At 42.3% G+C, this 15,927-nt stretch overlaps 1 protein-coding gene across 1 annotated transcript in view; it reads left to right on the top strand.

Moving 5' to 3' along the window:
- The window catches only part of SPAG16 (sperm associated antigen 16), a 413,089-nt gene that overhangs the window by 300,155 nt on the left and 97,007 nt on the right, over window positions 1-15,927 (top strand). The window contains exon 14 of the mRNA XM_026087987.1: window positions 8,249-8,375. Coding sequence (XP_025943772.1) covers window positions 8,249-8,375 — 127 coding nt within the window. The remainder of the gene's footprint in view (window positions 1-8,248; window positions 8,376-15,927) is intronic.

The raw sequence follows: 15,927 nt of genomic DNA, 5'->3' as shown, positions 1-15,927 counted from the left end.
TGGAAAGGCCTCTCTGTTATTAAGATGCAATTAATCTGCAGGTGGATAAACAGAGTTAAAAGGTACTTGAATATCRGAATGATTTAATCTGAAAATAATTGAGGATGCAAAGCTGAAGTCCGTCAGGGATAGGAATGTAGAATTTTGATATTTAACTGATTTGTTTGTGAGGAATTTCTTGAAATAATGGGGTGGAATTTGCTGAGCTGATCATTCTTTTGCCTGAAATCTTTTGAAGCTGGGAGAAACCTTCATAGAATTATCACAGTTCAGAATTGGCCAGGTTTCTGAGAATGTATTTTAATACTGTTGATAGTTCTTCTTTATGCATTTTGCTTCCCTAAAAAATGCCCAAAGACAAGATAAAGAATCAAATATTCAGTTGAACTTTTTAATTTGTATGTTCTTAGAATAACTTTTGTTTTAAAAAAGGATATATAGSTGTCACCTATTTTCTTTCAGTGTCTTAAATTCTCTAAATTTTAAAATGGACAATTTCATATTTCAGCAATTGATCTAGTGCCACTAACACTGATTTCTGAATTTGYAATAGCATGTATTATGTGTATATCAGCATTATTACAGTGAATACTGCCCAGTTTTTTAAAATATACCATTTTATACTTGAAGGAACTGAATGACAATAAAATACCTGTACACGAACATAGGGCATACCTTAGGAATTTGTTAGGCTCACTGCTCTCAGGAGTGTCTAATAAGGTAACGATGTTACCTAACTTCAGCTTAGTCATGGCATCTCTCAAAATACTGAGAAAAGCCAGGAACGGCAATTATCATTCCTCTCCTCCTCTCACTGCTCAGCTCCCAGGATTCAGAGGCACTGCTTTGATGGTTAGAAAGGAAAAACAAAATTGATTATCTTAAACCTCTCTGCAAAGGATATTGCTCTCTTTGCAGTACTGTTTCAAGTGAGCTATGGCTAGCAGTAACTCTGCAGGGAGTACAGTGATCTTGGGTTTCGTATGTAAATTTATGCAAAGGGCTTTTGCAAGCCTAGCATGTGTTGTTCTCCGCAAACACCACAAGGCACTTCGTACTACTTGATGTGGCAAAGGGAAGAGAGGATCCCTGTGTTCCACGCAGCAAGAGGGAAGCCTGCCGAGCGCGGGTAAACAAACTCAAGAACTGTGATCCATCRTTATTTTTGAAAGTTGGTAGGACTAGAAATCCTCCTGCAGCCAAGTTCTTCTGCCGTTTGCTTTGATTATTTTTTTTAATGGAACTATCAGCACAGAAATCTCAGCCACATCTTTTTTTTTCCACTTTCAGACGTATTTGTTTCCCCTCCGCTTTCTAATAGCCGTAGACTTTTGGTCACTGATCACAGTAGGTAAACACATCTCTGTGCCTCTTTACCCTTCCCCAATGAACTTCCCTTCTGCTCTAACCCCCTCCCGAGCATTGCCTGGTTGCTCACCTGGCTCTGTTGGGTTGTTTGCCCTACCCACACWCGCCCTCAGTCGGAGCTTCTCCTCRYGCATCTCCCTCTTTCAYGTTTCTCCTCAGGACTTGTCATTCCCCCTTGCATATTTCCAAATACATCAGGACAGTCCAGTTCCTCCTGTCATGACTGAAGCTGGTCAGATCCCAGCATGTCCCAGCAGGAACAGTAATACGTCTTGCACTGTGGAGTGGCTTGTTGGAGGAACCCTATGTTTTTACAGCACTCCGGAGCAGCTAACGCTCTTTCGCCTTCGTTACAGTATATAATCAATATTTCTCTGTTCTGGACTATAGTGTCATGTGTGAAAGGAGAAAGCGTTGAACAGAATTCCCCTACTATGTTTGTAGAGTACGCTTTTAACTTGTCGTGTACGTTATGAAGCTCAGCTGCTGGGGCGCCTGAAGGAAAAAAGAGCTGGCAAAAGAATTAGAGCCGGGACAGGAATGAGCCCTGCTTCCCACAGGCATAAAACATTAGTTATCCTAAGGGGGTCCTTTGAACTAGTGGGATAGATGCTGATATTGCCCTGTAAATGGGAATGAGAGAGAGGTTGGAACAGACTCTTGGTCGTTTTGAATGCTTTTGGATGTTTTTTAATAATAGATATTGTATTGCTTGTTTGTCCAATGCTTACAGCGCACACGGAGGAGGGTTAGAGAAGGAGGTTGCTCTTGCCCCGCAGCGCACAGTCAGTAACCTTCAAAACCTGCACCCTGAGCCRCAATATCAAGGCAGAAGTTAGCACGGTGATCACAACAGATATGGCAAAAATAACCGAATAAATTCTTACAGTGAATCCCACCAGTCTGAGCCGTCAGCTAGATGGTCCGAAATAAGTAGTTGTTCATTCACAACTGCTGGCAAATTTGGAGAGTTCATCTGCAGAAACCAACAGGGAAGCTCTTGGAGGCGATTYTTTCCACAGTTATATCTTGGATGCCCCCCCACCTCCTGAAGAGCTAATCTCACTAATTGACGTCAGCTAATCAGAGCTTTTAAAAAATGCCGCAAGAAATGAGGGCCAGATCCCAGTTGCCTGAGCTCTAGATGTTTGTCTTCTATGGTTGCCTTCAGAGATAGATGGTGCTTTGTTGCTTTGGTCATGGTGGAGAAGTTGAAAAAAGGCTAGTAAAAAGCAGATGGAAAAACACTGGCACTGGCTCTAAGTAACCCTTAATCATCCCTCCCCCACCACACACACACTCTTGATGAAAATAATTATTAAAAATAGACCATTACTCTTTAGAAATGGTAAGCAATGTAACTTTGCATTTTTGCCAGGCTAAGTTAATTTCATCTCTTTCCAAGGTGATACTATTTTCTTTTGAAACCAGGATGATTTAAGCCTGATATTTGAAAAATGGGTGGTGATTGATTAGTCATCAGTCTAATAATGGATTAYATCTGCATTTTTCCCTCCATCTTTATCATATTTTACATAATTCATTTGGCTTAATTGGACATTAAGCTCTCTTCCCTGCCACAGCTCCGGCAGATTCACCCGCCTCCGCCTGGATTCCCTTGAGATTCCTCTACCCTTGCTCACTGCTGTTCAGAAATCCCAGTTCCCCCCATGCAAGGCGATGGGACTGTCTGCCATCTATGCCCCCTGTTATTTTTTCTGACTGTAGTTTAGTTTTTGCATTACAACAAGGCCTGAGGTAATAACACTCATCAGGTTTCTGATGTGCTTCGTGCTATAAATGTGGGAGATAATGATTCCTCTTAAAAATATTCACTTTAAGGCATATTAAAGGGTGGTATAGTTAAGTGACTTCTGATGTGTCCCACAGGATGTGTCTTAGAAATGCAAATTATTCTAGTCCATCTCAGTTTGAGACAGCTGAAGCTATTCCTTGTATGGCCATTTCATCTACTGGGACTTAATGGCAGGGAGTTTCGCAGGCACATCTGCTCTGTGCACACTGCGCGTTTGCAGGACAAACTGCTTTCAGTTGGTTCAAAGGCTGATAACAAGCTCATCGGGGCAGCATCGACCACAGCAGGGCCAAAGCTGCCTGGGGAAGTTGCTGACTACTCCAGTGGCTAATCCAGACTCATTGCTGTGTTGCTGCAGGTAACGTGTTTCCATGAGGAAGCTAATGAAGGCTAATGGGTCTGGATGATGGGGAAACAGGGACTGCGGGATGCGGCTCGTCCTTAGCCTTCATGTGTAATTCAACTGCTTTGGGCATGTCTGTATGTACGCAGCATAGGTGTCACTGTAGTCTCTCTTCCATGAATGCTTTGTCATGCTGAGGTGAACCCGATTCCCAGTAGTAACAGGAAATAATAATCAAACTTCATCCCAGTTAGCAAAGGGGATGCTAGAGCTTGATTTTGTTTCCACTGAGGTTGATGAAAATCTCAGTATAGTCTCACAAAAGACTGTGAGTTTGATTTGRCTATGGACTTGTTGCATCTGCCTTTGCTAGCTGTGGGTTCAGTTTAATTACCTCATCATCTTGCATGTTAAAAACATTCCCAAACCTATAAAATGAGTGTTACTCATTCACTCCCTATTTTACCTTTCTAAAAGTATTTGCAGAATGCCACAAAACAACTGCTGACCCACCTGCAGAATTAAACTTTCAAGAAAATGCTYCTGGGAGGAGTTTGTTGCAGTCTAAATTAGATAAAGCCATTTGATTGCAATTCAGATATCAATGATCTATCAGCAGTAAATCTAGAGGTGCATTAATAAGGAAGAGACACAATTATTCAGATTTTTATCATTTTTGCTAGTGAGATACAGTAATTTTCAGGAAACATTTACTGAAAGTTTACCTGGTGATTAGTGCCATTGTTAATCATCATTAATATTTACAGGAGAAATGCAGATTTCAAAACAGAAGGAAGTAGAGCTTTAAACAAGCTTACTGGAAATTATATAAATATGCTAATTCCTGGTATTGAGATCAGTAAATATAATCTTCATATTACAATTATTTGTATGACAATGGTTTGTAAGTGCCATTCAGGACTGGGATCATGTTGTATGTGAGGCTGCACATTGCTGTTTAGTGGGAGATGTTCTGTATATGAAGAGCTGCTTTAAGAAAGCAAGGAAGTTAAAGAGCTGGGATCTGGGACTGTTATGGGAATTAAAGGACTTGCAAAGTCATGTGGAGACTGAGAGAGAACCAGTCTTTGAATCCAGGCGAACTGAATACTTGCATAAATTCCTAACGAGACTCTTTCTTATTTAATTACTTTAGCATGCGCACTCAAAAAAGTGCAAGCTTGTTTGTATGGAACGGGAAGAACAGCTTGCCAGTTTTACGAATCACGCCACGCGCTCTTTGACTAGGTGGAGTAATAAAAGTGAGCTTCCTCTGCTGCGGCATAAAACGCAGYGTAAATGAGAATCCAACTGAAATCGGCACTGCTTTTCCACATTTCCGACTTGGATCTCATTGTCTCCTCCTTTCACATGCAGGAAAATCACTCCAGCCCTGATTGTCCAGCTTATTGTTCAGTAAAATGTATCGTAAAACAGTCTTTTTAGTGTGGCAAGAAACAAAAAGAAGAAAACTAACAGGAAGACTAAGACTTCCATTAATAACAAAAATAACTGCAAAAGGAAAAAAAAAACAAAAGCTCTTATAAGGATTCAGTATGATTGCACTTTAAAGCTTTTGAAAGTGGCTGATGGCCAGAGGCAAATGAGTTAGTTTAACATATGACTTATCCCCTCTTCTTCTTTAAATAGCATGTAGCTTCAAATTAGCCTTAAGCTCAGCTACATTCCTGGGTTGTTTGTCCTTACCCAAAAGTTATCCCACATCTCCAGCTCACTTGATTTAGAGAAGGTAGGTAGTAGAAATGACATCAAGTGAAGAAGTCAAATATGAGAGCTGGGTCATTTACAAAATCCTTTTGGTTATGCTTGTAGTGTAGCAGCTGCATAGGTATCRATATTAATAAACACATTTAAAAATAAGCTAACAGAATATGCCGAGGCTGATAAAATACCTGTAGGCATGTGCTGATGTGTTTCCAACAGAAGCCTGTGCTTTCTTCGTTCCGTTTGCAGGTACGGTCCACTGCCTTTTCACAGCAGTCTAGTAAAATACGCTATTTTTGTGTTTCATTTTATGCACGGCTTATGTTTATACCAGGCGTCTGGGAGGAAACTGATAAAAAGTCTGCTGACTTTGCACAATAAGAGCTAGTTGATCTTGCCACTAAGAAAGACCACAAACCCTTTGGAGCGGGACCATCTCCTCCTGCTTGTTCACCCTGCTCCAGTGCCAGGCTTCCCCAGCACTGCTCCTGTAGCTTCTGTAGCAAAATTAATTCGTAGAAGGGAGAACCTGTAGTCAATGTAGATCAGAGCATTTTCCTCATAATAATGCAACTATTAACTCTCCCTTCATCAGGGCCAGTGGGAAAGCCAAAGTCAGCTCTGCAGTCKCTTTGAGGCAGGGACAGTGTCTGACCAATATTTGCATAATATCTATTTCAGTGAAGCGTTCTTGGTGTTATTATGATACATTAGCTGGATCACACTAGTACTTAAGAGAGAAGTGTCATATTGAAAATTCATTGATACAAGTGCAATGACATCAGGAGGAGTTGCAGAGCACTGAGTGAAGTGTCTGCAGTAACTACGCTGATTTGGGTTATGTGCATTCTTACCCACATGGGCTGTCAATTGATCTAGTTCCAAATTACTGTGTTACCTAAGCTGTAATTAAGGAGCATTTACTGAATTGAAGCACGTTTGACAGATACAAAACAAGTTTGAAGACAAGCATAGTCTAAACCAAACAAAATTTAAACAGTGCTATCAACTAAAGTACCTCTATGGACAGAAAGAAGCAGGAGTAAAATACACAGATTTGTCAAAGTCATATTAGAGGTTGTAATATAATGAGTATATTGGATACCTGCGATTTCTTAAATGGATTGTTGCTAATGATGGACATCATCTTTAAAGAGAAAAGAGAGGATGGTGAGGTGTGGAAATCTTTTCCAGAAGCTTGAAATTAAATTGAGGAACATCGAGATCTATCTATATGCACGTAGTCAGTTCCTCTTCCCTTTGCTCAAGCGGTAGAGTATGACCTAACTAAAGAAGAAATCCCACCTGATGGTGCGCATCCCACCCTCCCACTTTTTGTTGCTGCAGTATGCCAGCTTCACTGAAATCTCTGCTCAGCTGAGATACGGATGTTTAACTTCACTGAAGGTCAGGCTGAAGGGATTGCTTGTATTACTTGTAATAGTAGGGGACTGGATTTGATGACTCTTCTAGTCTTGTATCCATGATGATCACTTTTTTTTTTTTCCATTCCAAATTTGCTTTATTGAGATCCAGTTCAAACTATGCCGCAGTTCAGAGCGTAGCTGTCGTATTTGGGGTTTTTTGTTTGACCTTGTAGTTTGTATAGGCTGAACTTTGTGAAAGGAGCCAGATGAAAGGAAAGAGAATTAGGCTGGCACAGCTGAACAGAGAGTTAAACGAAGGCATTCTTGGCACTCATCAGGCATTCATCAGCACCAGGAGGTTGAGGCCTGATGTAGATATGGTCACTGAGCTTTTTGCAAATCTATCTCAAATAATTAGTGCTGAGAGCTTATGTGTTGYGGGCTAGATCTCGAAGCACTGATTACTTTCTCATATTGCTCTGTATTCATCCCTGTAACAAGCCAGATTGGAGTTTTGACATTTCAGTTCTCCTCCAAACGAACCTAGAGATTGCATTATACTTATACTGTGATAGTATTTTGCARGCTATTACTTTCTACTTGAGAAGGCAATGGATACTTTCAGATCTTAATTCCTCTATTTGCTAGATGACCCCACACATTTTCTTGCATGTGTTATTTACATGAAAGAAATAAAAATTAACCAAATATAAAAAAAAAAAGTCATAGACACAGTACAGTGTTTTAACTGATTCTCAGTTCTGTATCATTGTGATTCTCCTTTAAAAAAATATCCTACACTCTAATCTCACACCCTTGTACAAATTGGAAAAAGCTTATGTTGGCTTTGATAACTCCAAATGTGCACTAGCAGAGCTGGTTTGGGGATTTGGCTTTCCCTGTACTTTGAATCTTTATTTAGGAAATTTAAAGGACAAGTAGATGCTTCTATATTGGTAATTAGTGCTTGTTTTCTGTTATTGTGGCAGCAATTAGCTAACCAAAATTATGTTTTGACATCCTTGACTCTGCCTTTACTGACTTTTGCGGTGGTTCATGTCGCATATTCAAATTTCTTCTGCCCTTTTTTTTTGATTGGGTTTGGTATTAATACTGCAGAGGTGCATGGGAGGCACGGTCGTCTTAGCTTTCCTTACATAGAGAGTCCCTGTGTGCTTCTGACTCAGCAGGACGTGAGATTATCCTTGACATGGCTGTTAATGAACGTACGGTCATAGCGTAGTGCGTGTTCTGCACGAATCTTATGCTTCCCATTAACAACAGGAGTAGGCAGAAGTAAAGATGAGGGCTAAAGATCCCTTCCTGGTCTCTGTGAGAAGACAAAATATGAGCACAATCCATGTTCTTCAGGGACGCTAGTATCAGAATTTGAGGTAGCCTCTTTGTTCTTTTTCACTTGCATTTTGTCCTGACCTACCTGTCTCATAGTATTGTTGGTCTTCAGCTGAGCATAGTCATCAAGAGACTGATAACCTAACATACAATACCTTGCATTTATTTAAATATGCGCAGTTACGATGTCTGGCATCAGTGAGTATCCAGCACTGTGATGTGCTTTCTTCTTTGCGAACGTACAGAGGTGATGCCTTTTTTTCCCCACGTTGACAGGGTGACACCATTGCCTCCTGTGACTCCTGTGGGGTGCTGAAGCTGTGGGACGTTCGGAAGTTGGGCCCCGTGGCATCCATAGAGGCAGGCCCGCATCCTGCCAACCAGGTCGTCTTTGAGCCCTCTGGTAGGATGCTTTAACCACTTTTTCTGCTTGAGCTGTATTGTGTTTTGAGMTCTTTCTAAAGTAATTCTGGAGCTAGATGGCATGTGTGAAACCGCATAGATGTGTTAATTTTAAAGAAGCTATGACTGTTTGTACCAACTAATGATCAATACATTTGTTTTCTATGGACTAGATRGGCAAACTTGATTAATGGTCCATTTATATAGAATGAAAAATGTGCAATTACAAAATGTGCAATTGATTACAAAAAGTTGCATGAAATACAGAAATGATTACTGGGGGTAGCAAACTAGGGGAGATTACCTGTGTTCTCCTGATGTTTATTCTCCACTCCTATTTGCTCTTTTATTTGCTTATTCCATGGTTTCATTTCATAACCAACCTTACTAAGCCTTCCTGTAATTACCTCAGAACTTCACTGTGTTGAAAAGATTGCCTTCTACGTGCAAATAATTGAAGTAACCAGTTATTTTTCACCATCAGCCCTGTATTATTATGTCAGCGATACCGTGAGTGAAGGTGCATTTCTATTTTAAGTGGGGCTATTGTAAAACAGTATAACATTTTTTTGTTTTAAAACRATGTTAATCTTGTTAATCTTCTATTCCAAAGTGTGGACAAGTATTCATATTGCAGCACAGAATTAGATTCTAGCTCAGTAAATCTTTCTTATACAAGGTAGTATAATATGATACGATACAATATAGTAATATATAATATATAGACTAAATATGTATAATTTTTTGAGGCATATTTATGTGTATGCATTATATATTATGCATACATATTATATGCATAAAATATAATGCTTGAGTAAAATATGAGAGAGAATGAAAGAATCATTTTAATAATAGTATGATACTTTGTCATAATGGCCCACACACTGTGGAATACATAATATCAATCTATTGAGTCACTTGGCAGAAAACTTTGCTATCAATTCTATAGTATTTGTATAGGGATTTCACAGAGCTCTCTACTGTATCATTAAGTAAGGTATTTTCATTTCCAAGGGAAAAAAATACATTGACACTGTCCATTTTTGACAGCTACCCAAAGACAAATTTAAACACTATTCTATATATGTATGTGATTTGGATCAAGAGCTGATTTTTTTTTTCATGCGAAGGATTTGAAGAAGTTTTGCATTTTTGCATCTGGAATGTAACGGCGGGTCATTTGCAAAGGAATCACATCCCTGCAAAATGCAGTAGCAATATTTTTAGCCAGATGGGAACTTTCCAGTAGAAAGGTTATCAGCTTTAGGTAATCTAAATGGGCAAAATTTCCCATTGTTTGGATAAAATCCAAAACTTTCTCTGCAGGAGTAACCACACAACAGAGATATCAAATCGGGATGAATGACCACAATGAGGCACAGTATAATGGGATGCAATCACGTCTAGCTGAAGATATGAAAATCGCTAGCTAAAGGAGACTGTTACAACTCATGTTGTTTGAACAGCGGCAGTGCCTCCATGACCTAATTAGGCCTACCAGCCGAGTCACGCCAGGCACCGCGGAGTTACCAGCATGCTAATATCTATTTGCTATGGAAAAATATTTAATTTGCCTCATGTATCACAATGCCTAGGAGGAATGCATTTTCTACACTGCGCTTGGGTGAAATGGTACTTTTTAGCATACCTGCCCTGGCTTGGATGCAACTCTTTGGGTTGCTGTTAGCAGTGCAGGCTGGGACTCAGCTTGAGGCGAGTGGCTCTGGGACCCTGGCGGATGTTTAACTCGTGTCGCCTCCCTGTTGTCACAGCTTTTTTTGCTAATTCCCCAGYGAGCTAAACCTGAGTAATACTAAGATGGCCCATGATACCTCCATGAGAAAGGCTGAATGATGTGGTTATCTGCCATGGCAGAGGGCTAGCGAGGATGAGCCRGGAGGTTCCTGCATTGGCTAAACTCTAATTATTAAAAATAATAATAATAAAAATCAATATGTAGATTTGGTCAATCTAAAACTAATTAGTCAGTCATCTGAATGGAGTTAGCTAAAAATAATAACTGTGTTAAAATAAGACAAACAGCCCAAACCCCCACAACAAAGTAACTGGTGATGAGATAATATATCCTATGTTTAACTAACAGGCTGATGGACATGGGACCTTGGACCTGTGTCTGAGGAAGCTTGGATAGACTTTCCTGCCCTTATCAAAGTGTGGCTTAATTACAGGCTGTATCCGTCAGTCTCTTCTGGTGATGTTATAGCACCTAATGTAAAATACTCGAATGCACTAATAGTCATGCACACAGGAAACACTGCACCACTACAGGTGGACTTAATTGCTAGATTAGAGAGCCATGCTTGAGCAGTTTTTTACTGCCCAGTAATTATTTAAATTATAGCTAATAATGATAGAAGGATTTTATGAAAAGATGGGCAGTATCAGCAAACGAGATTGAGGTCAGAGATAATAAGGCCCCAACTAATGGAAGATTTTTGTTTGGTTTTCCTGTATTATTTTCCAAGTAATTATCATTGCAAATGTAATGTAGACAGAAACATCTTACATTTCGTTTGAAAGTGGTAATGTCTTTTGTCAGTGTCATATGCTGCCTGGGAGTTGCCTAACAAAGTGGGAGTAGCAAGAACGAGCTTGTGAAGTTACTGGGGCTCATCAGATGGCCTTAGTGCAGATGGTCCTTGCTAACTCTAGTGATCRGCATGCTCTTCCTGGCAAAAATGCTTGACCACATAGCCATTTGCTTCTTTCAGAGCCATACTCACATCTTCGGGTAGTTAATGAAAGACGTTGGGTATAAAGCTTTCCGCTTCGGCTGCTCTCTGGCTTCTCTCGCCTTGGCTTTTCTTTCAGGCAGCTTAGCGGTGGACGTTGCTGTACGGTGTACTTGTGAATGCAAAGACATYGATGGCAGGATTGTTAAGGCATTACGCTTTGTAGAGAATTTCTTCTCTCCTTCAGTCTTTCTGCAGCTGGCTCGTGGTCGTGGAGGGAGAGGTGGTGATGGAGCTGGCTGGGACTCAGGCCACCGGGGGCCCGGGTCAATATTATGCCTAACATCAAAAGCACAGAGGAACAGGGCCTTTTAGTGGTGTGTGCTGTGAGTGGTCTCAGAGAGGGGACCAATGTGCGAGACGGGCCATAATGCCTGGAAATGATTTTTTTTGCATATTCAGTTTTATCTCTTCGTACGCAAGTTTAACCGAGATCTCCCTGTGCTTAAATTCTTGTGTAGCATTCACAAATCTCCTACCACACTTTTCTTTGTCTTCACCTTCAATGTTTCCAATTGCTGTTTAGAAAAATGTGCTTAATATGATTATTCACAACACAGCAATGCGTAATATATAAGACTCAGAGAAGCTGTAAAGGTTTCTAGTTTACATGCTAAGATATATTTATTATTATTGTAATGTATTAGAAACAAACAAACCAGCTTCCCCCAGTACAACAACAGCAGTCCAGAATCAATGGCAGTTTAAATAAGGTCAAGGGGAAGCAAACAATATTTGGAAAAATATAGTGCTGTTTTCTGGGATTTGCAGATACAAGGAGGTGGTGGTGCTTAACCTGCTTCCATCCAAGCTGGGCACGGTGTTGCTCTCGATGGTAAGGATGTGTGGAGGATTTGTGATTCCTACCAGGCTACAAGCGACTTGCTTTCTAATGCCTCTGGACATCCCAAAGGGCAATATGTACCTATTTTATATAGAGGAAGAATATGTTAGAAGATGTTACCTTGTGATGTAAGTGATTTATTTCAGGAAATAGCAGTTCTGGGGGTGGGAGAAAGGGAAGCAGAAGAAAGATTGATGAAAATTTTATGTTGAATAAACTGTACCACTTTCAGCCATGCTGGGGTCAGGGTAACGACTTGGCGGTGCTATTCAAAAGCAACGTTAATTTGCTTAATTATACTATCACATGACACGTTATACAGGACCATTGCTGTGAGCAGACCGCTACTCCAGCAGGTCACAGGCTTGCTTGCTATTCAGGCTTGATTTACTGTTGGTGTTAAACTGTGGGCTTATGAATTTGTGTCTCTATGTTATCCACCCTTTCCCAAGTACAGAATTATACTTGATGAGATTTCCTGGAGTGCCCCTGCTGAAGCATCGTCAATATTTGCACTAGACATTATTTGGGCTATTCCGGGTAATGTCATAGCCACAGGCAGTCCCCACAGGCCTCCTGGGGGATGGAGGCACGGAGATTAAGTCTCAGATTGGCAGAATTTCTGCTGATATTGAGCCTTCAGTTAAAGTGCCAGAATTACGGTTTTCAGATTCCTTTATACAATTTATATTGCTGGGATAACAATTTATATGCTCAGAACAGAGCTGGCAGAAATAATCCTTGTAAAATGAAGAAAAAAGTTCAGAAGCGCAAATTGTATTTGTAAGTTCATATGGTGCCTAATTGAGTATATATTCTATTTCTTAAAAGAAACATAAATAATACTGACTTACTCTATGACRGTTTCATTTATTTAGAGGTTTGGTCCTGCAGTGAGCTGCTCACTCAGTTCCTCTCTGATTTCCTCAATTTCAGTCAGGATTTTAGCTGCAAAGACAAGCTGGTATTGGGGTATCCAGTGTCTGTCTTTCTCCTTTTTCCCCCTCTCTCCTTCCCATTTTCATTTAATTCATATGTCTCAGGTGGCAGTGAGTAGCTCAAGTTTAATCTTGACCATCCAGGGGATTTTCTAGTCTGGAAGAAGTCTCCTTTGCTGGGAAGTGGCGCAGTGGATTTGGGCATTAAGTGCCGGATGTGGGGAGGAGGCAGGATGCATCTGCTCCTCGCAGATCTCAGGAGGGGACTGCGGCCACCTGAGATGAATCCCTGTATCCAGAGAACAGGGGCAGGAGGGCATCTTGACCATTTATGTCGCTTTTTTGCTGTTCCTGAACCTTGCTTTCTTACACTTGTCGCCCTCTTGCTTGCAGCTAAAGTCAGGCTTCATGGGAGAAAAATTCTCTAGTGCAGAATTTACCACGGTAATCTTTTTAGCAGCGTCTGATTTTTGTCTGTGTGGTGCAATCATATGCTGACGTTAATGTGTGTTTTTTTCCCTATGACCCGCATTTTTGACTATAAAGCTTTTTTCATTACAACGCTTTATTGCCCTGCTTTCTTTAATCTCCCAAGCAGATTACATGATAACATAAATTGATTCCTTAGGGTGCCTTCTCCTTTGTGGTTCAACGCCTGGGTCCCTACCTCATTTCTCAGCATGTGTATGCCATCACCGGCAAAACAGTCGGGAGTTGGGGAGTTTTTATTCAATTTAATGTATTGCCAATTAACAGAAACTTCTGATCACTAATTTGGATATTTAGAAAAAAGCAAACAAAAACAATTAAACAGGCATTTAAGTATACACCTTTCCTGCCCCTTTCCCAGGCTTAAGTTAGCCAAACACCTCTCCTCCCCGCTTCCTGGCCTCAGTCCCCTTGTTTTCACCGCAGGTTACGCTCTGTCCGTCCCAATTCCTTCAGCGAGGCGATGGGCAACGCGGGAGGCTGGGGTCGTGTGTGTGACGGCTTCTGTCCTCCGCTCCTCCGCGCTTCTTGCTGCTTTTCCTTGGCTCCTCCATGCTCCTTGCTGTCCCTGGTCCACCGTAGGTTGCCCCATGGGCTGCAGCCTCGCAGGTGCCCACTCCTGTACTCAGCAGGCACCTATGCACGAACTTGGGGGGGGGCGTAAATGGGGTGCTCGCATGGGAATTAATGGGGCACTCATGTGTGAAATAATGGGGCTGCTCATGCATAAATTAATTGGGCGCTCAGGCATAAATTAACTGGGCGCTCAGGCATGAGCCGATTGGGYCCTCATGCGTGAGTGCAGTAAACCCTGCAGTTTAGCCCCAATATGCAAAGGGACCTTCATACATAGATAGACAGATCTTATAGCCATAAGTACAAATCTTTGGACTCGTACTGGCGCTTGCTTTTCTCCCCAGAATTCAGACAACTCCTGATTCTGGTTTTTAATCACTTTTGGCTTGTTTTGTCTTAATCACAGAGACTTTCAAGGACATCCAGTGTTACAGCTCTACCCAGCAGGATGACAGGGTGATCAAGCCATGTTTTTAGAACACATCTGTCCATTTTCTTGGAAGCATTTGTTCTTTTCTCAGAAAATTGAGACTCATTCTTCCCTAATTTTGCTGCTTTTCTCTTTAATTCTCCTCCTTTCTATCTGTTATCATGTTACTATTCCACCATTCTTTGCCTTGCACCTGGCACTTGGCTTGATGGGTGGAATTAGAGCGCAGCGAACAGACGCAGCAGTTTGCGCAGCAGTGTTTGGGCTCTGACTAGAACTTGAGGATCTTGTTGGAAGTTGTGGGGTTTCTGAGGACCCCCGAAGAACTAGAAGGTGATTGCTGTGAACAGGAAAGGGGAAGCTAGGCAAGGACAACTGCAGGAGGCCTTGACTTCTCCTGGGAAAAGCTCCTGGGAAAAACTTTAGCTAGGAGTGGCTGCTGCTAACGAGCTCTCTTGGTTGCCCCTGACCAGAGGGAGTTGGGGCCTTTGATCCCGGTGGCCCTTGATTAGGGCRGGTCAAGCACCCTCTTAGCCAGTGCTAGGGAGAGGCCTATATAAGAGCCAGGCCCAGAGCACAGCTAACAGAGGCAGCAAAGAGATGCAGCAGTTTGTGCGGAAGGGCGCACGAAGGTACCTTCRTTTCTGTTCCCTGTGGTGTACGCTTCCTCAAGTATGGTTGTGACACGCCGCAGAGTGCGTTCCCCRGTGGCTGTTGGAGTTGCTGTGTCAGAGGCTGGGACCCAGACAGACCCTCTGACAGTAGCTGCAGGTCTCAGGCTGCAGGGAGTGCTTGGGGCCTCTCCGGGAGGCCTGGGCTGGCAGCCAGCTCTCCTGCAGGAGGTGTGCTGCTGTTGACGAGTTGTGTCGTCAGGTAAGGGAGTTACAGGAGGAGGTCAGTAGGCTGCACAGCATCTGAGAAGCGGAGCAAGAGATAGGGTATTCTCGGAGACTGTGCAGCTTCGGGAGTCCCAACCCCTCACAGCAGTGGAGTTGCCAGAGGGCTCTGTGCCGTGTGAAACGGTACATCATAACACTGTAGAAGAAGGCTGGAAACTGGTCACTGCTCATGGGAGGAGAAAGGCTCCTACTCCTCCCGGAGACTTGCTTTTGAAGAACAGGTTTAGTGCCCTCCAGGATGAGGAGGAGATGGGCATGGCTGCAAGGGAGGTACCTGGGACAACAGACCCTGTGCCTTGCCAGAACGCCCGGAAGAAGTGGTGGGTGATTGTTGTGGGGGACTCCCTGCTGCGGGGGACAGAGGCATTTATCTGCCGACCTGACCTCATGTCTAGAGAGGTTTGTGGCCTGCCAGGGGCTCGTGTGAGAGATGTCRTGGAAAGACTGCCAAGGCTTGTCCACACTTCGGACTATTACCCACTGCTGCTCTTCCATGTGGGCGCTAATGACACCAAGGGCAAACTGGAGACCATCAAGCAGGATTTCAGAGCTCTGGGGATGGTGGTCAAGGGTCTGGGAGCCCAGGTCATCATCTCCTCAATCCTGCCAGTGAGGGGGATGGAT

This window comes from Apteryx rowi, unplaced genomic scaffold (genome assembly GCF_003343035.1).
Source record: "Apteryx rowi isolate R43461 unplaced genomic scaffold, aptRow1 scaffold_12, whole genome shotgun sequence".
NCBI classification, from domain to species: Eukaryota; Metazoa; Chordata; class Aves; order Apterygiformes; family Apterygidae; genus Apteryx; species Apteryx rowi.
Note: the sequence above shows the minus strand (reverse complement) of the source record. Positions and strands in the feature narration are given on the sequence as shown.